Genomic DNA, 26,885 nt, shown 5'->3' on the forward strand with positions numbered 1-26,885 from the left:
TAATAGCTGATAACTCAAGTATTCAGTTTGCCTACTTTACAAGTGGTTGTTGATACAAGAGAGTTAACTATAGAAGATAGATACTGCAGAATATGGCACAATCCATCTCCACGTTCAGATTCCAGTTCTGAGCAATAAACGCATTAATTCAGGCAGTTTGGGAATAGACCTGGTACTTACAAATCACATTCCTGCTTGCTTAGGTAACGTTTTTTCAGATCTATGGAACTGTGGAGATGCTGAAATGAAAAAGATCAATGTGTTACTATTGAACTACGTCAGCACAGGCAAATTATGCAAATGGTGGGAGAGTTGGCAGGATCCATGAAACTAAAAGCAGCGTGCCAGCAGCGCATACACTCTGGTACTCCACGAGAAAGCAGGACATGATTTAATCTGACACTTTTTCTGAGTCCATTTTTCTCCCTCTAGCATTACGGTCATGGGTTATCCCCATACAATCACTTTACTACCTTAAGGTTAGCAGATGGTAGCTTTTCTGATGCCACATGACTGTTTTTGTTGCTTCTTTAATTCGGGCTGATCCCCCTTATTAAGGATTTTATTGTCTGCTCTTTCAGTGAGTAAAGGAAGGAATTGCAACCATTAGGAAAGCGTTTCTGTATGCGGGCATTTTTCAGGATGCCTTAAAAGCAACATCACTGTAGAACTTCCACTTTATAATTAATTTCACCCTTAAATTCCTACCTGATTTATCCTCTGAAAAGAGAGCATTTAATTATAGTCCTGTACCGGTATTCAGATACCAAGTAACGCTGACACCATTGGAGCAATTCATTGGAATTTCCTCTTTCAGATTTGAATACATGGAAAACAAGTATCATATATACATCTGTTTCATCTTTCTGTAATTTTCTTGGTCTCGTGGTATGTGATTCCACATCAGACATCTCCGCTTGCAGATTTCACCATCCTCTCCTCCATGTGGAGGCTGTCTCTTTGGATACGGCTGATGCACACTTTAAGAGCCAATTTTCCAAGCAGCTATTCACATTGAGTAGCACCTTCCTGCACTGATAGATTCACTGTAAGGCAGATTCATTACATCCCACAGGTCTGAGTACAGAGGGACATGCCTGCACAATGCTGGAAGGTAGCACTGATTGGGCAACAGACCATCATGGGTGTATGTCAGCTGGTGGCCTCAATTACAGCTGGGGTGAACTGGCACACCCAAGCCAAGCCAGTGATGGATTTATGCCACTTGCCATCGGACCAGCAAGAAGCCCCCCAAGTAATTCCATTTGTCAGGGTTTTCTTCTTCACAAAGTGTAAAGAACTCGTGCAGAAAATGTACTAGCTTTTATTACCTTACAACATTTTAACAACCAACTTTAAAGAAAATTTCTATTTACAAAGCACAGGGGCTCAAGTCAAGTCAATTTTGTGTTTCATCCTCTCACTGGAGCAATTATTCATCTATTCTGAGACAAAGCAGCTGATTCACAGCAGTGATTATTTCAAGAGCATGATTTGAGGTTTTTGTTGATTAGTCTATGTCACATTCATGATACAGAGAATTTTCTATAAACAAAATATCCTTTAAACTTAGAGGGGAACAACAGAGGTTTCATGTACGTTTCTCTGTGCTTCCAAATAGAATACTTGTCCTCATGGTGATCTGCTGTGGAAGATGCATTCATGGTAATGAACTGTCACTTCATTTACATGTATGTGTTCTTACATAACTGTATCCATCAGTGACAGGCAACTACTACTCACTTTAGCTGTTTTCTGTGGAACTTGCATCCAGTTTTACACACTGCCATTCTGGGTGTGGATCTGCATTGGTTTTTGTCCATTTGGAACACCACCTATTTCCAAAATCAACATCACCTTGTTAGAAAGCAGTTTTGAAAATACAAGAAAATCATTCCTAATCTTGCACTGAGGCACCGGACACCCTTACACAAGGGAAAAAAAAAATAACCCAAACCAACATTTTCATAAATTCCTGGGAAAATCAACAAGCTTTTTTCTTTTAAACATCACAAATACATGCTTCAGTGCATGTGTACCTCAATTTTCATTGACAGTAAACTTTCATTACTGAGCATTAAATATGCTCAAGAAATGCTCTCAAAATATCAGTAGGCTAACTGGAGCGTAGCTCACAAGACAGCATTTTTATTTCAACTACGGAAGATGGGTATTAAACACAAACACCTCAAATAGTAAAAAGTATGGGGCTTACATGTGACTAAAAAGGGAATATACTTAACTGGGATTCATGGACAAGTTAGTGTGAAGGAAACGGAGTAAGGAAAAAATCTGGAGCTGAACTTACTCCATAGCAGATCTGAAGCTGACCTCTCTATGTATGCGATGAATCATTTAGGCCCAGTGTTCTTAAACAACCAAGCTCTCCTATAAACTATCCGAGTTCAAAATGCTATCCTAAGGCTGAAAGCGGCTGATGCCACTTCTTGTAAATGCACCATGAGGTCAAAGCTACTGGACAACAAAGATATTTCACTGTTTAAAAAAAAATAAAAATCAATCCCTCCACCCCCCCCAACTTTCTCATTTCTTAGGCAACTTCTTGGATTAGCATTAACCAGAAATTAAAAAGGAAAACAAAAACAAAAAGAGAGCATTAAACCCCATCCATCTCAATGCATTTCAGATGATGGAAAGGAAAAGGCAAACAGATCTGTCAGCTCGTTCTGGATTGCTCCCTACAGGGCAGTTTTTCACTCTGCTGGCTTGTATGAAATTTTCATTACTCTCTCCTGGGCAACTCCTGAATGGCCCAACACATCTTGCTAGCAGGAAGAGCTTCTTAATGCTCAGCTGATGTTTTCCCTTTCCTAATTACAGCTCCCTGCAAGGTGATTTCTTAGCCTCCAAGGTGGTGATAGATTTTTTCATTGATACAATTTCCATGGCTCCTGTCTTTATTTGTTACTAAACAAACCCATGCAAACATTTGGTGTGTAAAGGGTGTTATTAAACTAAGACTCACCTGTATATTTAGTCCTTTTTTTCCCCTCCTTGCTCCAAATCATTTGTTGTACCAAGACAGCTCAGCTCAGAGTAGATTCCCCAGAAGTAAGATGCACAGAGCTGATTCACGTGAGCAGGAATGAAGCTCCGAGCCATTCAGGTGCTCTGACTTTTTCCTCCTTTTCTTTTGTCTCAAAACTCAAACTTTAGTGCACGCATACAGTAAGGGCTCTAAGACGCATGCTGCCAGCCTTCTGAATTGCCTCTCATGACCTGACTGCATTTTACTGTTGACAAGCAAGCAAATCAATATGTGAAAGCGTGTTGCTGGCCGCTGACCGTGCAACGCTTCCGCTCGATAGCTCAGAGCGCGACATCCCTCTTGGGACAGTGAAATGCCAGCGAGAACCACTGCTGTGGGGATTGGCATGACTCAGCCAGCACTCACTGGTTCCAGTTGGGCTTTCACCACAGCCGTCAGCCCCGGCTTTGTGTTCTCCGCCGCTACCTTCCTCTCTCCTGCTCTGTCCTTCTGGATAGCTGGCACTAAAACAGGGAGAAGAGAAGGAGAACAAAAAAGACATTCTGTAGAGGAGTGCCACCATCAGAGGGAAGCAAACAGCCTGCCTTGGCCTCCACATTTTGGCTGTGACTCAGTGGTGACTGCCACTTGCATGCTGGACATGCGCACAGGGAGCTGGGGCACCCTCGCCACGAGGGGTGTGGCATTAGGGATGATGGAGTAAACAGCAATTCACCTGAAACCAGATTAGCCAGCACACGTTCCCGAAACAGAACCTAGGAAAGAGACAAGTCCGCGTTGTATTTGTTTGGCCTGGTAACGAGAGCTAGGCATGGGAGCAGATGCACTTAGTGGAATTCCCCCATCCACTAGCATTATGGGACACTCCTATTACTGTTCTTATAATTACTGCTAATCATTACTATTACTGTAGTGACCAAAAAAAAAAAAAAAAAAAGCAGTCAGGATCAAGCCTTCATTGTCCTGGCTGTTGTCATGCAGGGGCGATGAGACAACCTGCCCCAGGGGATCTATAAACGTGGATGCCCAATTTATCACTGCAGTCATATTCAAACTAGGACACCGTGGTCCACGATGAAGCTCCCGTAGGACCTGAGCAAAACGAAAGCCTGGCATTCCCTCCAGCTGAGCTATGACGGCCTTGTTTGCATTAGCTTGGAGCCAGGATGTCGATATCAGGGTGCTCTCTGTTGAAATGCAGCTAGAAAGGCAAGAAGCTGATCAGGAATACCTCGGGGTCTCAATACTCAACAAGAAGTTTCCATTCCGTGTTTTTTCTCTGTGGGCCCAACCTGCAATAAAACTCCATATTCTTTGATCTCCAGTGAATTTGGTATCACCAACTCTTGAAATCCAGCTGTGAGTCACATGGCATGCGGAAACCTCTGGGGTTTGGTTTGGGAATGACCAAGAGTAACTGAAATCATCTTCTAGTCACCTTCTCCTCCCAGCCATGGTTTGAACACTACCTCAGGTATCCAACCTCCCCGAGACAGACTGAAGAAGAGCATTAACCAGCTTCGTCATACACTGGGTACCAACAGGGAGCTCTAGGGAAAGACTGCAGGCTTCTATAAGGATCCTTTCTCTCTGCAACGAGCTGTGAGTTTGCCCCAAGGTGAAGGAAGCAGCCTAAGCTGATCCCCACACCAAGACCCCTAAGGAACTTGTCCCCACCTGTCCAACAAGGGTAAGGATAGTGCTGGTCACCTGCTGTGTGCATGGAGATGGGATGAGGAGAGAAACCTGCTGAAGTTGTGTGTCTTGGGGTCTCAACCCCAAGTCCGGGGGACAAGGTGCCAGCAGCTGACGGTGATACTTCCACGGGTAACTCCTCTGCACGGCACCTCTGCACCCACCTCCTCATCCAGCATTGCTCCCTGCAGCGGGGTGCTATTGAAGAGATGCAGGAGGTTTCCTTCAGGATACTCCAAGTGCAGGTGTGTAAAGCAAGAGTGGGAAATGACAAAGGCCAGGGCTGGGTTTAATTAGACTGGTGTTAGTTACTCCATTAAGAACATCACCAACCTGGGGCTGGCAGTTCTTGATTACCACTCCTGTAGCCAGTGTCTTGGTCCTTTATACATGAAAGAGGGGGCTGTGGATAAGGGTCCGGTAATTCCCATGTGAATTGAAGCTAAAGGGTGAATTGCCAGGTGAGGAAGAGAGTACTCCGGGAAACACTAGCTAGAGCTGCCAAAAGCACTCAGTTCTCTGGATCTAGTTCAACTCTTCAGTAATAATAGTCCCTCTGAAGGGCTTTCTAGAGAAGTCAGGCATCCCAGAAAACCATTTTTTTTGGTAAGAGTCCAAAGAGAGGCTGCACATTAGATGCTCAGGATGAAACACTTTTGGTCACCGACTTACAGCGTGCCTACAGCAGAGGTCACCCCTTCATAAATAACACACGTTCCAGCTCCACACCCAGATTAAGCTACCCTGCCCAACCAGGCATACAAGCCAGCTGACATCAACCAAAACAAAGACCATGAAGTTAGCACGGGAGACGGCCTGTGCTGAGCTGAAACACGCTGGCCAGCAGGGCTCATGCAGAGCATGGCCCAGCTCTTTGGCCTCCATCCTGGCTTCACAACCCTCCCCTTGTTTTGTTCTCGTAACATTCCCCGACGTGGACCAAGGAGCGAGATTTCCAGGAAGGACTGCTGTATGCAAAGCTAATTGCCCCTCTTTCCAAATCAACCACTTTAAAGGGCACATAGGTTAGTTAAATGGGAAAAGAGGTTTCAGTGCAAGTCTCTTCTCCCTCTTCCACGGAGCGCTCTTATGCAAGGCGCTGCACACTGCAGCATGCGTGTGATTACACGGGGGCAGCCCGGATTGCCGTGTGTACTAACCGTGCGACGTGTCATCTGCGCCGCCGACTGCACTGCAAATGCTAAAATTGTCTTTTACGTAGATCTACATAAGGCTGGGCCCTTTAGGCAATGGCCTTCAATTGTTTACAGGGTTTTTATAAACAGGATACTAACGATTTGTAAATATCCCGCTGGAAATCCAGCAGTTTAATATATATGTGCCCGTCTGTAATAAATCTATCTCCACTAAAACTTCACTGGTAGTGTTGCACAACTGTTACTGACCACAACAATTGCCTCTAATTGCATGTACCAATGATTCTGCTTCGTCTCTCCTACAGTTTGACCCTGGGGTTGGTACATCTTCAGCACATTGCCCGGGCAAGCAGAAATCCAAGAAAAAACACATTATTGTTGCCAGCATTTTCCAGGCTTGCACGGTGCATTTCTCCTCAGTCAGAGAGAGAGCAGGAGAATTGTGCTGTTCTGAATTCCTGCTGCTGCACCTTAGCTAGATTTGTTTATTGTGTTTTGTTTAATTTTTCACATCAACTTCTCTCCAGCTGAATGCAGATGGGGACACGTACACGTACACCTGCAGACATATGGCACACAGAAAAATCTTTCTTTAATATTTTCTTGGGGTTTCCTTGAGCGTTGCAGAAGACTGTTTAGATGGTCAGTACCTAGGTATCTGTCCATAAACGGTGGTTTGACTGCAGGAAATTTTAAAGTACCTTTCAAAAAGAAGTTGTAACACAACCCTCATGTTGTATCAATCCACCTACAGACACATCCTCTTGGCAGTGAGAGAGGCCAGAATTTCCCTCTAAGCTAAATATTGTACTAAAATTCATGTGTGCCTACCCCAGTTAGCCCACGTTTAAGAGACAAAGTAGTGAGCTCTGGGGGATGGATGAGTTGCCTTCATGCAGAGGGAAACTCCAGCTTGAAAGCCAACAGAAGGACTGCAGTAAACCCACGGTGTGGGAGAAGAGGCAGCATAATGTTGTGTCACTCCTGATGCAAGTGTGAATAACCCACTGCTGGGAGTTCACTGATGCAAAGCAGTCTGTCAGTACGTCCTTAGCTTCAAAATAAGCGCCTTAAGGAACTGTAATGACAGGCAGTAGCTGTGCTAGCTTAAGGTCAGATCCCAGTAAAGCATTTGAGAAATACTTGCCCCAACCTTAAATACTTCTTCAGCGGGTGAGGGAGTCCTTGTAAGAATATATATTGTTGCTGTCTCCAAACATGATGCACATAAAAAAGATCTTGTCTCAGATATCTGGTGCCATCCCTTAACAAAACCCTGGGGTTTGCACGTGACACAGATCCTAACGCTGTCCCCTGACTGTTAATGCTTCTCCGAGTCAGGCTGGTTTCCCCCAGCTCCCACACTTACTCTGCAGCAGTGCTAGCGAGGTTGCGCTGTTGACCAGAAAACCTCTGTGGCCTCTCATCCAAGATCTTATCTGCCACAGAGAGATACTCAGTCAAGCCATGCACTGCAGCAGAAGCTGTCTGTCCAGGCCAGTCCAGGTTACCGTCCCTGCTGCAGATGGCTGAGGGTAAACAGGGTACAGCTTTCTGTCTTGGCCTCTCTGCCAGGCTACGATAGCCCCTTAGCTCCATCTCTGTCCCTGAATGCAAAATACTCCATGGAGCCTGGTTGTCTTGCAATACTTTTTTTCCCCCCTCAGTATATATCAGAAAAAAGGACTGCACTTGCACATCTTGTTAATCCTGCCTAAAACTATGGGAAAACTGAGAGCAGCTCTCCCCATGCTTCACAGCCTTCCTGTTCTGCATCTCCTCCCACCTGCACATGCAATTCCCCCAGACTTTGGTAGAAAGACGTGAGTCACATGCTGTGTCACAAGCAAGGAAAAGCTAGAACATTGATCTCATTTCTGTCTGCTTCCTAGAATAAGGTCAGTGACACCAAAGCCTTCAAACCCCGTTTTCTTCTCATCTCCTTCTATGCCCCTCACTTAGGCGAGAGGACTGGGAGGGCAGAATTGTCTCCTGCCATACTCGAGGCACGGAGAGCAGCCTCCGCTCCGGATGCAGGAGCTGCCTTGGCTGGACCCACAGGGAAGGAACACGGACTGCTCTGGTGTCATTCCTGCTGCCACCACAAGTGGGAAATGTTGGGCCTGTTTTTCACACCTCTATCCCTTCATTAGCACCAGCTGAACGCAGACAACTGGCAATGAAATTATGGCAAACTTCGTAAATTTTAAAACCAGAAGGAGAAGGCAGTGTTAAGTCCTGATGTCACTTGTTCTGAGGTAGATCACTGTTGTGCACTATGAACTCAGCTGGGCTTCACAGATGGCTTTGCAGATAAAGCACGAGGAAACTAACTTACACCCACTGCAAGTGTATCTACAGCTAAGAAATGAGATAACTGAATGCCCTTGGGGAGATATGAGAGGCATTTAAAGCATAAAAATTGCTCACCTTTCCCTTACCTGGTAGGCAGATAAACAGAAAAGTTCCTGCCCAAAACACCTAAAGGTCTGATGTAAGCCTTCCAAAGCAAAGGAAATAGGACTCGGTGGCAACTGTGGCATGAGAACGTGCTACCCAGTGGCAGAACATCCCCAATTCACTCAAACTGGGCAGCTCCGGAGAACTGCTCAAGTCTGCAGGGATCACGGGCAAAGTAAGTGTGGGAGGGCAGAGGCTCACGCTTCTGTGCTGGACACGGAGGCCGGGGTGTTTCACAAGGGCATTCGCAGCCTCCCAGGTGCTGCGCCGTGCTCAGACTTTCAGTCACGTGGCTGTTGGGATAGACACTGCTCACCGCACGCTAAGGGAGGGTGGGAGCAATTTGCTTTACTGCTCTTGCCAAAAGCCTCTATTAGTTGATGTTATGAAAGCTCCACAGAGGCAAAGCATTCCTAAAACCACTTGATTAAAATTAATAACACCCGAAACTCCCCCCAGTTGTTTATGGACGGGAGCGCCGAAGGAGGCAAGCAGCAAAAGCAAAGGCAGAGAGAGAGAGAGAGGTGTTCCCCTTCCCTACAGCATGATGGGCCAGGGGAGTCCCCGCATCCTTTCAGCTGGCTGCCGAGATGCTGCCTGCTTCCCCCGCACCGAGGGTGAGACTGGTTTTTGATCTACAGGTGCCAAGACCTACTTAAGGACTGAGCGTTGTTCCACCATCCCCCAGCACCTACAAACTACCCTCGCAGTCTTCAATGCTTTCACCCCCACGGCATCCCTACAGCTATTTTGGGACCTCTCGGAGGGTGGAACCGAGGCACGCGCAGCTTACCTGAGGCGCGTGTCGAGGCACAGGCTTCCACCTGCATCTCCCGTGATCCCGGCTCCTGCCCTGCTCGCAGATCATTTCCTCTGCAGGTGGCAAGTGAGAGCAGCACTGGCTGCCTCCCAGACTCCTCTTCCTCATCCCAGAGCCCAGATCCACGCTGCAGTAGAATAAAAATGTCAAGCTGAACGAGGAGGAAGACTTGCAGTAGCACAACTGTCAGGCTGTTATGCTTAAAGGCGACAACCACTCTGTCCCTTGGGCACACTGACTGCCAGCTGGGAGATGGCAAATCCTGTGCGTGGTGGTCTCAGAGAACCAACCCGAGCTTTTTTCCCTTGGCCGCTTCCTCACCCTTAGCACGGGCGAAATGAACTTGCAGCTGACATCCTGATCCCAGGCACTCTGTTGCCTTACAAAAGGGACAGGAGATTTAGGAAGTCTGCAGTGTGTGACAGACACGTTTGAGCTCAAGCTTCTGAAGTAACAGGCCTGCTGAAGCAGGTGTAAGTTTTCTTTGTGCTGCCCCAAAACTCATGACACAGGGAAACCTTGGTCTGAGAATGACCTGTGTTAATACATATGAATTGTAATGCTGTCTTATTTGTGCAAGAAAATCATTTTGCATACTGCTTAAGACCATAATCCTTGGGGAATTTGATTTGTGGAAAGGCCTGGACTCAAGATCTAGCGTAGAACATGAAAAAAATCTCTGTATCACTTTTGCTCTGGCTGGAAATAGAGGAGGATTTACCTTTGCAGCCAGTAGCTATTAACTGGAAATCATTCATCAGATGGAGTCTCTGAAAGCTCTTCCACCCGAACCCCAGAACTTTTCCACACACCCTGGGATACACAGCTCCCCATGCCCCGCTGTGCAGTGCCACCAGGCCTCTGTGCTGTGTTCCCTTTCATCCCGTACTGCTACTGGTACACACGAGTGCAGAGCTTCTGCGCTGGCCTGGACCACTATCCTCCCACAGCCAACAGCAGTGACCAGGCTAACACACGTGTGAGACTTTTGGGGTCTCATCCACAGGGCCTGGTCCGTGTCCAGTGACACAGATCTGCCACTACACCGCAGCAGAACCCCACACAGCAGACTCTCACACGAGGCTCGGGATGGAGATGGGTTTGTTTTGTTTTCTACCCAAGTTCCTTCGAGGATAATGGTATGTTTTCCGCAGGGCTTTCTACGCATGTACTGATCTGTGTGAACCTGAGTCCTAGGTTAACCAAGATATTTTTATGAGAAACAAAAGACAAACTTGCTGCTCAACAACATTACCAAAATCCTTGGGATCTAAGTCAGAGCCCGAGCTTGGCAGCAGCACAAGGTACATCCTGTACATTAAAATCAGAAGTTTTCTATCGTACATTCAGGGTGCATGTATGAACATTTCACTACTTATTTCCATGTCAGCTAGACACTGAGCACAGAAAATGTTATTTGGCGTAAGAGAAATTGCGTACGTGGCAGCAGAGAGCTAGTGTGCTGAGCGAACAGCAAGTAACAGAAAACAATGCACAGTCTCTAAGGGATTCAAACATTTGATGACAAAGGGAATTTGGCTCCTATCTGTGTCATATTTTCTTTTGAAACAGCTACAGCACAGAGGAGAAAAGCTAGAATTCACTTGCATTGCAGGTAGTGCACACACTGTCCTGAAGTCCTATGGCAGACATAAAAAGCTGGTAAGAAGAAAATCCTACAGAACCACACAAAGGCTAATTCCCACCACTGCCAGGTGTAATTTCACAAGTCACCCCTCAAAGCCAGCCGTGCTAATTCTGGTACAATTTCATCTGCAGAACAAGAGAGGAAGAACTGGCACAAACACAAGAGATGCCCCCAGATTCTCCTATTTTACAGCAACCAGAAGGCCTCGTGAAGTTGATGGAAAAATGACCAGGATTTCTACAGGCTCTGTCCAAATTGTCCTGTATTTAGAAAAATACCCAAGTTTTGTCCCCCACCCTGGGGTTTTTAACCTCCCAATAATATTCAGAGCATGCTTACATTTATGAGTTGCTGTTACTGCATAGCATGGTGGCCTGCATCTCTCATCCTGCTCCTCTTACATCCCACGGAACTCCCTAGTAATATAAATATTAAAAAGTAAATTTTAAGGAAATTTAAGTAATTGAGTGCCCATGGCAATCAAAAGCCTAAAAATGCCTAAACACCCAAAGACTAATTCCATACCCACTGAAATCAACAGGGGTTTTACTACAGCCTGCGGCAGGTCTTGGAGTCAGGCCAGAGCTAATTGGGAAAATCCCAGATCCCTTCTTTTAATTCTCTTAAAAATCCTCGTGTGAAGACATTAAATGGCTGCATTTCACAAACACTTAATGGTCTAAAAAGCAATCAAACTAACCCTCTGCGGAATCATCCTAAATACCTCTTTTAAGACTTTGCAGGCTGTAGTTTGAAAGTGGCACCTGAAATACAAGAGTGCGCTGGACCAGTTTACAGCGGGATCCCACACCGGGATATCTGTCCTCTGCCTAGATGAACGGAAAGGTCAAACCAGTGCAAACTTGCCCTGAATAACAGGAGGGGAAAGCAAGAATGGCAGGCTCCATCTCTCCTCCCAACCCTGTGAAACCTCGCGGACTTTCTTCTCTTTGGGGCCCGGCCCAGCCCTCGGCAGTGCTCAGAACCCGGGCAGAAATGCTCCTTGGCACCTCTGCCCTACAACCCGTTGGAGGCCTCCATAGAGAACAAACCTAGGGGATTTCCTCCTGCACTTGCTGATGGTGGAAGGAGGGGACACCTGCACTGGGAAGGCCTGGAAGGCTGGACCTGTAAGGAACCATGCTGGAAAAGAAGAAAGGGTTGGAGGGGAATGTCCGAGGCCACACAACCCAGTCCAACTTCCCCTAAATCCCGTAAGGTTTGGCTGAGGTCACGACCATTTCTGTGCAGATCTCAAAGCACGCGTGCATGTGTCTCTGTAAGGTCATGCCCTTCGCCTGCGTCACTCCCCATTCTTATTTGGAACAATCAGGAAGAAACTCCTGGTGTTTCTTGGCTCCTGCACACATTTTTCATGCATAGGGGAGCACCCAGCCCATAGAGAACATTTTTTGCTGCTGTAATCTTGATGGGAAAAGCAGTTAGTGATGGAGGAAGGCATTCAGATGGCTGAGATGTGCCCGAGGGAGGAGACCTCACAAACATATTTGCACTTGAGAAGCAATGAATGTGCCACCAGAAAAAGTCAAGAGAAGTATTAACGAGGCGAGGGGAAAGGGCAAGAGAATTTCCAGTCTGTCAGCTCCTCGGGAGCCGCGCTGCGTTTGTGTGCTGGTTCATTCTGGTAAACCAGGACAGCCTGAGCCACTGCTGCTCCGAGAGCAGCAGGCAGATCTGCAACATCACTTTTACCTGGAAAAGGAGGAAAGGCTGTGCTTTAACCCCCAGCTGCTGGACACACACCAGTCCTCATGCCGATGACAGCCAGTTGTGAGAGGGCAGTGAGCTCCCAGGCACTGCTGTACCAGGACTAACGTTCTGGAGGGCTTTGATTAACAAAATCCCAGTCTTGGTTCAGTCAGGTTGGCTGATCACCAATCCATATGCAACTACAAAACCCAGCTCAACTGCTGGGGTCTGCATTCATTTAACAGGGGCTGCAGGCCCAGCAGGGATAACTCAGAGCTGCTCTTTTAAGCAATCTAAGCCAAGCTGTGCAAGTTCACCATGGTGTAGGGGCCATGACAAGCTGCTAAGCTGTATGGTCCTAAGTGGGAAACCAGGACACAGCTGAAGCAGAAGCCACGGCAGCGAGACAGGCATCTCCTGCACCCTTCCACAGGTCTTACCACTCTCCGTGCAACTGGTCAGCTCTTTCCAATGGTCATTCTGGGTTTTGAACGTAGTTTTGCCTTTAAATGCTCAATCCTGCTTCTTCTGACTTGTTTTACAGGATCAGGCTGGAAATTACAAGCTTCACGGGTTCATCAGCCTTTCACCAGGCTCAATGTGCCTTTGTCTTCAAGTTCATGCTCATCTTCAAGTTCACAGTTCTGCCCCTTGCCACCAAGGCAGCAAGAGAAATTAGCACAAATTCCTACTGGATTGTTTTCACAGCCACCACTCTACCTGCTACAGCCTTCCTTACAGGTATCCCAGCATTTGCTCCCACGCAGACCCAGGTCTGATCTTGAATTGAACGGAAGGACGAGGCCCTGTAGCACGGCAGTCAGTCAGTCATCTAGGAACTCTGCATCCACTTATTTTCCTTCCTGGAAAATCACACAGCATAACCACCACCCTTCCCAGCAGCTCTCCTGCTATGCCCACGTTCTGTGCCAGAGCTGCCAAGACCCAATATCTAAGATGCTAAGAGTTGCCAAAAAGCACAAGTGCAGTTGAGGCCACCTGAGGGGCCCCTCCTCGTGTTTTGCTGTCTCAGCAACATCCCTCCAATAAATAGGCATAAGCATGTGCATGTAGTCTTGAAGAGAGGGAAAAGACACAAACACTTAGGTCAAAATCTGCATGTTCTGGCCATGTGGCATGGCCCCATAAAATCACGGTCCCCACACTGTCCCCTGCCTGCCAGTGCCTCGTCTTAGATGCCTCACCGCCCTGCGGGGTGGCTGCTGGGCTGGCTGGCTCGCAGGGCAGGGATGCCCTGAAAGCTCCTGGGTCCTCCCTGTTACGTAAAGCTGTTGCAGCTACCTGCCAGGCCTACTGGTTGCCTTGCAACCTTCCAAATCCCAAGGAGTATCTATTAGACAGCTTCCTGGAACAGCGCTCCTATTCACATCTGCCGCCGGGGCTCCGTCAAACGGCCAGCAGAAGTCAATAAAACGCAGCTCATCATGGGATTTGCCGTAACAATGGGACACAAACAGACTTAGGCTTACGTACAGAAATGATGTCAAACAAATTAGCTTTGCTCGGGTTAGTCAGATGCTCTTGCAAAGCACGGCCCTATCTTCTTGTGTCTCAACCCTGGCTGTGCTATTTCTCAGCAGGAGCTACCAGGAGGCATCTTTGTGCTGCAGTCCTGCACAGAGAAGACAGAGGAAGAGTTCTTGGATTTTTCTTCGCCTGCCATAGCAAAAACGATGACAGAATACCACAATAAAATAATTCAAAGTAGCAAAGAGCAGAGCATATGTCGTAAAGTGACAGTGACAAGCTGTACCACTCCCAACCCCGGGTCACATTGTGGCTCCTTGCCTTGGGAAGCTGAAGGCAGATCAATTTGCAAACAGAAACAGAGCTCTCAGGAGGTCTGCAGCCCCTGCACAGCACGTGGGGTGCACTCAGCACTGGGCTCCTGGACGTGCTGTGCCTGGGAAGCCTTCCCACAGCTGCCTCAGCCTGGCTCCTCATCCTCAGTCTCTCCTTGGCCAATGGCAAAGCCACCAAACGGTACTTTGGGTCAGTCATGGCCAGGAAACACAGCCACGTTTCAATTTCTAGTACTCACAGAACCACCTAGCTGTGCTTCTGCCTGTTAAAGGACAAAGTACTGTTTAAATAAGAGTGCCAAAATGGAACCGCTGTTAGGCAACCTGTTTGCAAACCTGCACCAGATAAACTCAACATGAAGATTTCATTAAAATTTTGTGTTTAAGTGAGTCACTGTTAGATACAGAACCCAAATGTGGCATCTGCATACCTCTGACTTGAGTTGGAAAACCGATCCCAGAGCTACCTGACAATTTCGCAGGACTCCTGATTGCCAAAATGGGGAAAAAATTGGATGGCATCTCCCAAAAGGTGGCTTGGCAAGACACGCCTCAAGTCCCACGTTCAGCTCATCTTGAACTGTTAGAGAAGATGAGCATTTAAAACTGTGTTTACCCTGGCTTGTGAATTTCTCATATTTTTAAGATTAAAATTTTAATTTGGCCAATTCCATCAAACTAACAATCAATTGGACCAGCTATACAACAGCCTCGGTGTGGTTATGTGACCTGTTGCTTCTACAGGGATGTAACAGCAGGACGCAGACCATAACCCATAATCCATGAGCTATATGGAAAAATCCCATGATGGAGAGCATTATATTTGTATTTTTCTGTGCCACTTACTGCCTACATTGTGCCTTTCTCTTCTATGTGAACATTTATCAAATTGAAGCCCCAGCAAGGAAGAAAAGAAAAGATTTAGATGTGAGACCATGAAAACATGATCGTAGGTGCTACAGATTTCCATCCTTTATTAATAAGATGCCTACTGAATGGCTACCCTGCCTCGGGGGTCTCTTTCAGGGTCTCTTGCCAGGCCTCATACCTCTGTTCTTTCTTAATAAAAGCAAAATATTGGGCTGCAAATGGGAGAAAAAGCCATTACCTAGGCCATGTAAGGGCAGGCCAAAGGCCCAGGGTCTACGCACCCATCTTGTTTTCTGGGATTTAGATCAAGTGACTTGGCTTCCCTGTGCCTCTGTTTCCTCTCATTTCATGGGTCCTCCTCCAGAGGAGGCACAAACCAGCAGCAGCAGCTGTGCTGCGACACCTCCTTCAGCTCGCTGAGAGCTGCTTCTCAGAGCCTGCTCTTGCTCACACTCACTTCAGCGAGAGTAGGAGCAGCCCAGAGCCTAGTCATAGTACAAGATTTTATTGCTGTCATGATAATTAATGACTACTTACACTGAGCTTTTAATGAGTAGCTGCGCTTTTCTGTTTGTTTGTTAACTGGGTCATAAAGGCATCCTGAGTGATTTCCTGGATTTATAGTACAATAGGGACCTCTACAGGTGCTTCCCTCTCCAGAGCCAGGCAAAGGACGTGACGTGCACGAGCAGCCACACGTCACTGCAGATGCCATCAGAGCTCTACAAACGCAGTGACCAAAGCACTGAGCTGTGCAGACAGCACTTTCAGTCTCTCAGTCGTCAGGCCAATTTGCTCTCTCGTGCCTCTGAGCCACCCAACACCTTGAAATGTAAACAATAACCAGTACATTCCCCCCCTCCTAGTTTGTCATGTTCACTTTTCTCAAGGCTGCCCTGAAATTGTTCTGTTCCTGGCCAGGAGCTCCTGAAATGAGCAGGACTTCCACAAACCCTGCACACAATGGGTTGGAGCTAACCGCATACAACCTGCTGATCATTTACTTGCAAATGTGAATTGTCTTTTTTTTTTCTCCCCTCCCAAGTACTGGTTTGTTGTCATACTTCTCAAACAAAAACCTTGTCCTCATGTCATACACCACCCAGAGCTCAAATGAATATTCAAGAAGAAACTCAAGTTCTTGCCTTTGAACTTTCATCTTACCGAGAATTCCCTTCTTTTCCCTCTCTGAAAACTACTAGTGCATTATCCATCTACGTGATAACACCATTTCTTAAGAGCGCTAAAAGGACTAAAAGGAGCAAAACCATGACCTATTGGCTATAGCACAAGAGGCTCTGAGGAGTCTGGATTCGCTGCCCTGACACCTCTCACTCACGTGAAGTTAGTCCCTCCTCATCTCAGTTTCCACAGCACATCATCCCAAAGCACTGATCTGCTTCACATGGATGCTGTGAAGTCAAATCCACTAAGTTTCAGAGGTCATTGCAACTATTCTTAACATAATTATTAAATTCATTATTTTGCCAAATTGGCTTTCTCTTTGAGGGATGCTTTTCCAACCACAGCACATTACATGGACCAGAAATGAAATAAAACAGAACTAGTGTTAAGAACTAAAAAGTCAGAAAGTTACGCTGAGCTATATTATTGTTTTTGCCTGAAATAGAGAACTGCTAGCACTTCACCTCTTGTTCCTAGGACATAACCCAGCATTTATGGCTCAAACGATGCCCAAGGAAGCCTTTTGCCAGCCACATGAACACAAACCTTTTTTTTTTCCTTTTACTACACACTAGAAGAAGCTGTTCTTCCATTGTATGTGAGAAGGATCAGACACACTGCTGGATTATCATCCAAACTCTGCTCTCTGTTAGCAACAATACATGTAAGAGAAAACCTTCTCTGAGGGAAAACTCTCCTACCTGCCTGCCTGCCACCACATTTCTCAGACCAGCTCCAGGAGCCTCTGGCACTGCCTGCTGTTGCTGACTGGCTATCAGACGAGTTGGGCCAGTGGCCTGGCTGCTTGCATGCCCCCTGCTCAGGCTGCTGATGCACTCATGGGTGATCCTGGGCACTGCTGGGAAACAGCAGCACACCCTGTCAGGAAGGTGGGACAGTTTTCAGTGCTCACAGGGACACTTTGTGCACTGACTGTCAGCCAGCAATATGCTTCCTTCCAAGATTAAGAGTAGTGTTTTGCCAGGACACTCATCTTTTCCACAGGCTTGCATCCCAGCATTTTAAATGGGCCTTGCTGCCAGCAGGTACACTGCGGGCTACCCAGGTACTTCAGAAGAAAACGGGTGTCAGATGCTGGGGAGGAGCTCAAGTCCCAGCCAAGCATTAGTGACAAAGTGCACCCAGATGTTGAGGGTGGATTGCTGCGAAGCAGGGAGAGGGTTTGGTGGTATATAGACAGCTAGGCTCAAGTGATGCACTGCGAGGCATCGTGGTGTGGTTCCAGCAGCCAGGATCGCGTGCAAGGCAAAGGCAGGTCCCAGTCTTTAGCATCTCTCTCTCCTCCCTGCTGAGCTGGTGCCCCCACTAAGCCTGACGCAGGGGTGCCCAGAAGCCACGCAAGCACAGGGTCTCCTCCTGAAATGGCAGCGTTTTTGGCACGTGCAGCTAATAGGAAAGAGAAGCTCACAGCTCTGTTAATTATGCCATTACAGAAAGAGTCTGAGCCCGATAAATGAGACAGGAAAGACGATCCCGATCCTCTGACGGGCCAGTTCTGCAGGAAATTCAGCACTGTAAGCAGCAACAGACAATACTAGCCCAGTAGCACCTGTCACTTATCAAGGCAGGGCTCAGCACAGCTGACTCCACGAAGCAATCTGAGGCAGCACAGACTTCCTCAGCAGGGTCACTGCATCAAACAGCTGAGTGATTCATTCCTGCAGGGATGCCTCAAACACAGCTTGGGCCTGATGAAATCCCTTAGAACAGCAATGACAAGGCTCTTCTCCCACACGGGCTACAGCCCGTAGACACTGTGCAGGCTGACAGAGAGAACAGTCATCTGTGCTGGTGCCACCAAGCTGGGATGTTTGAGGAGCTGGCAGCCTGCTCCCACATCGTGCTTTGGCACAAAGGACATAGCACCCAAGTGGTGAGGAACCCACATCTGGAAGCCTCACTACCAATTGGAAAAAGAAAATAAAAAAAATAAAGCAAAGACCTCCTTTCTCTTCCTTCTTCCATCTGTCTTTCCATTTTACTCTCCCTGTGCTTAGACCAAGTTTTATTTTGCATGCCATGGACTCATCTGGTATTTCACTCTTGAGGTTTTCTTCCATTAGCACAAAACCCCTGCAAACTTTCACAGACAGCCCTCACAGAGCTGCCTTGGTCCTGAAAGCAAACTAGAAAAAGCTTCCTGCCAAACTGGGGCCTTGAAATAACCTCCCTTTTCAGCTGGCATCCATGTTCTAGTTAAACATAAAAAAATATCAGTGTGCACTTCTCTAGGTACAGAGTATCTCTGTTTTGAATAAATACTTTTCAAGAAGCACTTCGATGTCCTGCAGTGCACCCATTTGGCCACCAGACAGTGAAGAACAACAGCGAGTGGATTCACAAATCGTTAAAACACACACACACAAATCCATCTCTCTGCTGACAGCTCTTTAGGACAAAAGAAATTCCAGCTGTTCAAACTCCTGCCTTGAAAACTCCTCAAGCAGCTGCATATATGCACTGAAAAAGTGTTCCTGTGAATGGCTGCTCCATGACAGACTTCTTGATGCAGAAAGATGGTTTTTCTACACATGAACGCAACACTTGCAAGGTGTGTACAGGAAGGGACACTGGAAAAGATTAATTTGCACGACGAGTGCTTTGTAGCTTTTCCTCTTTTCGGCTTGTCCAGCGATTAAAATTTCTCAGAGATACAAGGAAGATCTTTAACCTGTGTTTTCCTGATGACGTGCAGTTTTTAACAGGTACTTCAGTTCAGCCTTTGGACAGTGTGTGTGTGCAAGGGGTGAGGGGTGTTTTTTGCACGCCTATGTGCATTTGCACAGGTATTAACATCTGATTGCTCTCTCACTACATACAGGTGACACAGAAAACAGGGCAACAACTGAAAGCTGACTTCAAAATCATGTCCAATCAGGGTGATGTGCTGTGGGTTTTTTTTTTGTTTGCCCCCCCCCTTTTTTTTTTTTGTATGAAATCAAGAGCTGAGACTCAGTTACTGACCAGGATCCCCCATGTGAGAAGCCCACTGAACTTCTGAACACTCAAGTGCTCAGCGTGCATTTACCTCCTCAAAATCCAGCCTTCCGTACACACTTCAGCATTACCATTGTAGTCTCACAAATACACAGCTTATTATTATTATTATTTTAAACAAAAAACAAATGACAACCATCCTCTGGTAAAAATGAACTCACATAACAAAGAAATTGAACCTCTCAGCAACGCATAGCAATTTATGAGCCTGCATTATTCCACAAAAATCCCAAAGATTGTTGAGGTACCTATCTGCCTTTTCCTTGTAGATGACTAAGCACAGCAAATTTGTCTACAATGTGCAACAGCTGAAATGAAAAATCTCTGGGAGCCATCTCCAGTCTCATCAGCAATGGCAAATCCTCCAAATGTCAGTGAGAAGTCACAAATAGTGCCACCATCCTTACAACCAACTCAGTCTCTTCTCCTTGAACAAAATCCTCCGGCCTTCGCATTTCTTTGTAGGAAAGACGAAGAAAAACAAGCACCTGGTAATAATCTGTCTGGCCATGATGAAACAAAATCCCTGTGGCCATTTCTTTTTTATCTGAGTGGTCACGTTGTGCACAGGATGTGCACAAGGAGTAAAATGAACATGCTTCCTTGGCAAAGCCATGCTAAGTTGCATAACAAAATTCCAGATTCTGTAGCAGGTGGAGTCTTGCTCTGAAATCACCATGCAGCAAGGCAATGTTTTGCATTAAGTTTCAGCAATGTGATGAGCTGCTATATGATGTTTGGGAAGACTTGTGTTCTTTGTCATGAGCACACTCCATAATCCATTTCGAGAAAGATGTTGATTTCCTTCTGTCGTCAAAAATGTTAAGAACTTGCTGTGTCCCAAGGTGTCATAGTCTAATTTTCCAGAAATTGCATACCTGTTATTCCAGATTTTACTAAGTCTCCGAGAACAATGTATTTTCCTCAGTCCAAAGCACTTGATGATTTTGTCCCATACGGCAATAGAAGCAGAATCCAGATGGCTTCTCATCAGCACATGATGTTCAGAATACAATGCCATTATGAAACAGGTTGTTTCAGGGAAGGAGAAAAAAAAAAAGACAGGAAAGACCAGAGCAGAACACTGTACTAGGGCTTGAAATGACCAAAAACTAGATAAAATGACTCAGTCCTCCCCTGGACAAATAGGAACCGCAGGAGAGCGCTGAGAAGGCTGCAAGTATCCCTTGCTGTTCTGACCTGCTCATCTAGCAGCCTTCACTAGAAATATCAAGTCTTTCTTCAAAAGTGAGTGGAGCCCAGCAGTTCTGCAGCAGTTCCGTTTACACACTCGCTCCGTCACTCCCTTCATTTCACCTCGTCAGCGAGGCTGGGGTACCTGCTAGGTGGTGGGGGGTGGCCCTCCAAACAGAACCGCCTCTTGCCTACAGGCAGATTGCTAAGTGTCCCAGCGCCACGTCTTCACAACGCCGTCTCTCCTGTGCAGACTTTGTAGGGCGATTTCAATTTCCTGCATCTAAAATGGAAAAGGTTGTGTCATTTTAGCCAGACACCTGTAAAACCCCCGTAGTCTGAACAGAACTAGATGTAATTGCTTGATTCATTTAAGTAGCCCCAACAAAACCCACTTTTAGCAAAGCTGCACCGTGTTATACAACTGGCAGATCAGAAAACAGAAATATTGAGCATCAGCTCCTTTAAGATCACACAACAAATGTAAGAACATGCTCCCAATGCCCTTGTAAAAACTCTGCACAGCTTTCCCCCCCACTGTAATTCAGTTGAACAGAATGAGAAGGTTACACGTCTCCCGTACCTCTTTCTTACGTAGCAGTAGATGATGGCAAGTATCCCACTTGTCAGTATCCCTACACCAATTCCCACAGCAATGTAGCGTTCGTAAGAATTATGTGCGTAGGAATTTAGTGTTAAATGTTCACACCTCTCTCCATTATAACCTGCAAGGCACCTACAAATTAAATATACACCGTGTAAAAATTACTCAGAATATCTTAGACTTTGTACTTCAGAAACACATGTTAGTTTTGAGTAGTTTTAAACAATTTAGAACAAGTCTAAACTAGGATGGACTGAATCTGGGACTCAGTCAGAACCTCTTCAACAAGACCACCAGTTGTCCCAGTTTATCTAGGGTATGTAAGCAGCTGTACAGTAGTGGAGTTGGAGCTGTCATCCTAAAATATCCTGTCCCCTTTGCTGCGCCTGCTGTGAACATTCTTTAACTATGGTGCTAGTTCTGATCTGAGATGCCACTGAGGCTGTGGATCTAGAGAGTTAATTCTCCCTCTTTCTTCCTTAGTATTGTAACAGCACAGCATTATTGCTTTGTCATCAGTCCTGAGCCAGCACAGCATCCGAGACTGTGCCAAGCTTTAAGCCTGCAGATACTTCAATGCCACTTGGAAGTTGTGCTCTGCTGAAACTTGGGTTACATTACAACAATAAAGCATAGCAGAGAAAGAAACGAGGCTAATTCTGTAAGAAGAGTACTTATCAACAGTGTTATTTACTTGCAGATGGGTTTCCTCAGCTCACTGTGGAAAGCGCAGAGTCCATTAATGCAATAGCTGTGGTGTTCTTCCAGACAGGTCTGCATAAGCTTCAAGAGCCTCGGCTGCTCTGTGTACTCTACTGTCAAAGGGGAAAAAGCCACATTATATTTGGAAAAAAAAAAAATCGAGTAATTCAAAAATATTTTCACAACTCAAGAGGAACAGACAGCTCGTGCAGAAAGACACCTAATATACAGATTCACTGGGATAGGTCTCTTGACAAACGCTGCTATCAGAACAAGCTTCTAAGATCCACCAGCTTGACTTTGGAAGAAGAACAAACTGCAAGTAAATTACTTGCTCTTGAAGAGTGTGTAGAAAAATGATGATGGAATATTCGCTCAGGGGGCTACGAGTACAATGAGAGCACTGAATTATTCTTAGCATGCTTCCCAGTTTGAATTCAAACAATGAATTCTTTTCCCTTTTCCTCCCAGCACAAGACAAATCACTGCACTCCTGTCTGTCAGTACTGCAGCTACAATTAAGCGAGGAATGGTGGGATTGCTCCCTCAACCTGTTCTCCATGGTCTCCTGTTAGCAGAGTGCCCAGTTATGGTTTGATTAATCTGTCACAAGAAAAGGGCTGCAGCAAACAGAAAGAAGGCTCAAAGTGAGTATCAGTTTGAACTGGTCTCTCAACCCAATTTACAGCAGTCTCCAGTGGGGTGGGATGTCCAGTGTGTTACTCTCTGAGGGGACAGTTCTAAGATGACTGAAGATGATTTATTTCCTCACTGAGCCAACATCAGCAGCAGCTTTCCGTTAGGACCACAAGAAACACAACGTCAGGTGGGAAGGTGACAAGGTGCCCAGGTCTGCTCAGTGACTAACCAACGGCGCAGCAAACAGAAAGCCTCCTTTCTAAGTGCTGAATCAAGGTTTAGAAAGATTATACTGACAAAACAATTATCAGATTCAAGACTAACACCACCAATTCCCCCCATTTTCTGAGCCAAGTTCAGTCTGAGTCGTTTCACAGCAGGAATCCACTCGTGCACTCAGATTGAAAAACACTGCTTTGAAAATAGTGCCCCCTAACATCTTACAGAGAAATCAGACTTCCAGCTTATGGAGAGGTCTCTAGAGAAAAAGTCTTCTCGAAAAAGAGCAAAGGGATTTCTTCTTTCTCAGGCAAAGCTACAGAGGAGAAGGAAAAGCTTATCTTAATTTAAAACATAATTCTTTGGGCTGAGAAAACAGCACGTTTCCAGCACGTTCCCTAGTCTTGTAAAAAGTAAAAAGAAAGACTCACAAGTGCCTCTTGATGATTTGTGGAGAAAGAAGTCCTGAAGCTAGAAACACAAGGCCAGAAGCTGTATTACCAGCTGCATATTTTTGGCCTAGTAATCCAGCGACAGACAACACTTGTGCTCTGTGGGAGATGTCCAAGCTCAGTCCCCATCTGTACAGCACACTGCAGCGCAGCAGAGAGGGCCTGGAACAACTCCCAGGTCAGCCCCGCATGCAGCAGCACTCAGTGGTGAGCTTCATGCTCCCACTGCTACGTTGCCAAAGCATCCCTCCTGATTTGCACCACCTTTGCCGAGAGATGGCAGCCTTCCATCCAGCCACTCCTGGAAGAAAGCTTGCTTAGTGCACACAGACACTTCCCCGGAGTACCCAAGTCAGCTTTGTCATCAGAAACTAAGGTCAGCCTTGAACAGAGGCCTGCCTGGAAAGCGCTCAAGACAAACATCTCGTAACACAGGCCACAAGAGAGTGAGCTCGCCCTCCCTTACTTCAGGAGCAAGAGCTTTGTCCAGTGTGGATTGCAAGATCCCATCTGAAGTGTACGCACACAAATCCCAAGTGCTAATTATTCTGACATTGCAAAAGTACAAATGATTACCTTTACAAGAATGATGAGTCTCGAAAACAAAAAGAAAGATTTTCTAACCCATCCCAGAGCATTATGCTAATTCATATCACATTATCCACCTAGATACTAAACGAGCTGTTGAACAAACACATCCATGTGCCCTTTCAAGTCACGTGAGGAAAGAAAAGCATGCTGTGTAAGCACCCGACAGCTGCCTACCACTGAGTCATTCCTGCAGATACACTTGGCAAGATCCGACTTGAAATCAAAAACGACAGGAACCTGGAAGCCCGGGCATGCCAAAACTGACAGACCGGCTACAAAAAGAGCGAGCCACTAAGACCACGACAGCTCAGCCTTAAGGTATGGTGTGCCAGGGAGGAACGGGAGCGTCAGGAAGGGGAGGGAAGGGGTCAGCCCCAGGTTCGGGACCTCCCTTGAAGTCACACAGAAGAAGCAGCTTGTGGCAATGAAGGGGCCTCGTTTTTCCCCATTAAACCAAGCCCGTCCCGAATTCTGGCTGAAAATTTCACTACAAAAGTTTCATTTTGGTTGAAAGAGCATCTGAAGTTGTTCGACCCTGCTTTGTAAGCTCTCCACACGTTTTTTCCCCCGACTGATCACAGAGCCTAATGCTTCCCAGTGCCAGCACTGGTTACACTGGCCTGCCTAAGGTATAACAACAGGAAACTGGACGTGGTCTTGTAGATGGGATGAAGATGGAGTTATTCCTCGAGCAGAAGTTAGGCGTTCTCCACAAGCTGCACTTCAGTCCTCAGAGGACTTGCAGTCCCACAGAAAACTGCTGTTTCCTCTAGTGATTCTTACCCGTGAATTCAGTTTCTCTGGTGACCCTCCAATCATTTCTTTCTCATCTTCTTGCCAGAAATCACATTTTCTGATTTATCAAGGGCTGCGTATAAGGTACGCCTACATATACTTTTAACTACCTGTGCAAACGTGTGCTTGAAGGGCTATACATTTGTGGTATTACTGAGGAAAACACGCTCTCAGCTAACAGCACGGGGACCTAGTGGATTTGCACAACTGCAACTAGCAGGGAACAATTGCAGTCACGGTTGTGTTCCTGTAAACACAACTCTTATTTACTAAAATATGACCCATAACTCCTGCTGGCTAGAAATAATACAGGGTACGTATCGAGTCCCAACAAATACGGCTACTTCACTATACTCCTGCACTGGAAGAACTGTGTCAGACACATCCACTAGGCCAGACCACAGACGCTGGGCTAATAAATCAAACTACTGCAGTCAAAAATCAACACCACCTTGACTGTTACAAGTATGTAGATATGTGTGCAAGTGCATATACATATGTATTATATATATATACACATACACACAAAAATAATACAGTCCAACACATACAGCATGTGTACGAACGTGCTTGTGTCTATAAAACTGTACCGCGTTGACAAAACAGACACAAAAAGAGAACAGCAATTTGACTTGTTATGAGAAAAATAAAAAGCTTATGGATCTACTAAAAAAAGCTTGCAAGACATCCCAAGATGACTTACAATTAGCAGAAAATGATTTGTATGCATGTTTATGTTCTTTTAAAAGTACAAAGACATTAATAAGTATCACAGTTAAAATCCTTTCCTCCTTTACTGACCTGCCAAAACCTCAGTTCCAGATCGCACAGGTCTCCAAAAGTAATGACATCACTAGCACCTGAAGTAACATCAAGAATGCAGCTTGCAGGATAAACACAGCACTCTGGTCTCAGATGTTGGCAAGTAAATAGCTTGAGTTCACATTTCAGTCAGAAAAGAAAGTGAAGAGAGCGCTAGCACTCTGAAAAGGGCTGGGGAAGCTGTGATAGCCGAAAGCAAAACTGTAACAAAGAAAAACTACTGAGTAACCGTAATGAGAGGCATCACTTTAAGTTACGTTTGCCGCATTCTCACTTCAGTGCATAAAGACTCAGACTGAAGACAGCTAGAAACCAAGCACTAGTTAAAACATAAATGACCAGTAAAAGTGTAGATAATCTATCCCAAATAGCCTCAAAATACCTTCCCCTAATTATAAAAAGGGTTGGATAAGTGATTCTTGAGCTGGTCAGCAACGAGCCTACCACAGCTGAGCGACAGCCATTATTTCAGAGAGGATTTTAAGGCTCCATGAATAAAGTAAGCTCATCCCACACGTACAATATATTCAAAACCCAACTTTGTCTAACTGACAGGAGCCTTACAGCAGCTATTAGCATAAAACAAAATAAAACCTATTCAGTGGCAGATTAATAGAGAAAAACAGAATGGAACACAAATACCTTCAGTGTTGTTTTTTGTCCAGTTATTCCACAACTCTGTGCTGAGGGATGAAACAGTAATAGCTGATTCTTCACTCAGTGCCCCCATTGCTGTGTAATGCAAATAGATGCTTACTGTAACAGAAAAACTCAGCGTATCTATTCAAGGTTCATTTCATTCAGAAAGCATTTACCCACTTATTACAAATTCTGATGCAATGCAGAAAAGTAATAACAGCTCATGTAAAATGTTCCTGCCTCAAACCTCCTTTTGTCATGGAATAATTATTACGATTGTGAGAGAAAAAAATATATCATTTGCAGAAATCCAAAATCCATCTCCATTCGATTATCTATGTAACTTCTGACAAGGCTACCTGCAATATATTACAGACGATATTACACCTACTTAACAAAGTAGCCTCTTCTCCAAGTCTAAATTATTATTTATCTGTTAAAAACTTTGTTGAGGTTCACATTAACTAAAACAATGCTGCTTCACAACGTCTTTGCATGTTTTCTACTCCTACTGCTTATTTCAGGTAGAGTGAGCTCCTGCTCCAGAAAGCCCAGCGTACTATGCCATAGAAAAGCCCCCTCCAAACCTACCTTTCAGCAAAATATAAATTAGCATTCCAAATGCCATTGCAGGCAGCTGCTTTAGCACCTTTTCAATTCTTCTTTCCAGGTAGCTTGTTTGCTCTGCTTATCTGTGCTCCCGTGTGTTTTCTCTTGCACTTATATGCCATGAAGCGTCATCTGCTGTTCTCGCCAATCAAAAAAAGGTGCATCTGGCAACAACCTCAGCCCCCGGGGCAACCACACATTTATTTAGGAAACTACTATTATC

The 26,885-nt window shown here is 45.8% G+C and overlaps 1 protein-coding gene and 1 long non-coding RNA gene across 2 annotated transcripts; both read right to left on the minus strand.

The window, feature by feature from the left end:
* Positions 1-3,427: 3,427 nt before the first annotated feature.
* LOC309878174 lies at positions 3,428-8,382 on the minus strand. Its single transcript, XR_014317499.1, has 3 exons — positions 8,304-8,382; positions 3,726-3,765; positions 3,428-3,513 (listed from the first exon to the last, which is right to left on the minus strand). It is a non-coding gene; the product is annotated as an uncharacterized lncRNA (long non-coding RNA).
* Positions 8,383-19,547: 11,165 nt separating this feature from the next.
* Positions 19,548-26,704, minus strand: EPGN (epithelial mitogen). The gene is made up of 5 exons (XM_082760298.1): positions 26,645-26,704; positions 26,057-26,146; positions 21,889-22,009; positions 21,174-21,326; positions 19,548-20,873 (listed from the first exon to the last, which is right to left on the minus strand). The coding sequence occupies exons 1-5, from the start codon at positions 26,679-26,681 to the stop codon at positions 20,819-20,821; spliced, it is 456 nt and encodes a 151-aa protein (XP_082616424.1). The 5' UTR covers positions 26,682-26,704; the 3' UTR covers positions 19,548-20,818.
* Between the last annotated feature and the right edge of the window lie 181 nt (positions 26,705-26,885).

Source organism: Aythya marila, assembly GCF_965140915.1.
Source record: "Aythya marila genome assembly, chromosome: 4".
Lineage (NCBI taxonomy): Eukaryota > Metazoa > Chordata > Aves > Anseriformes > Anatidae > Aythya > Aythya marila.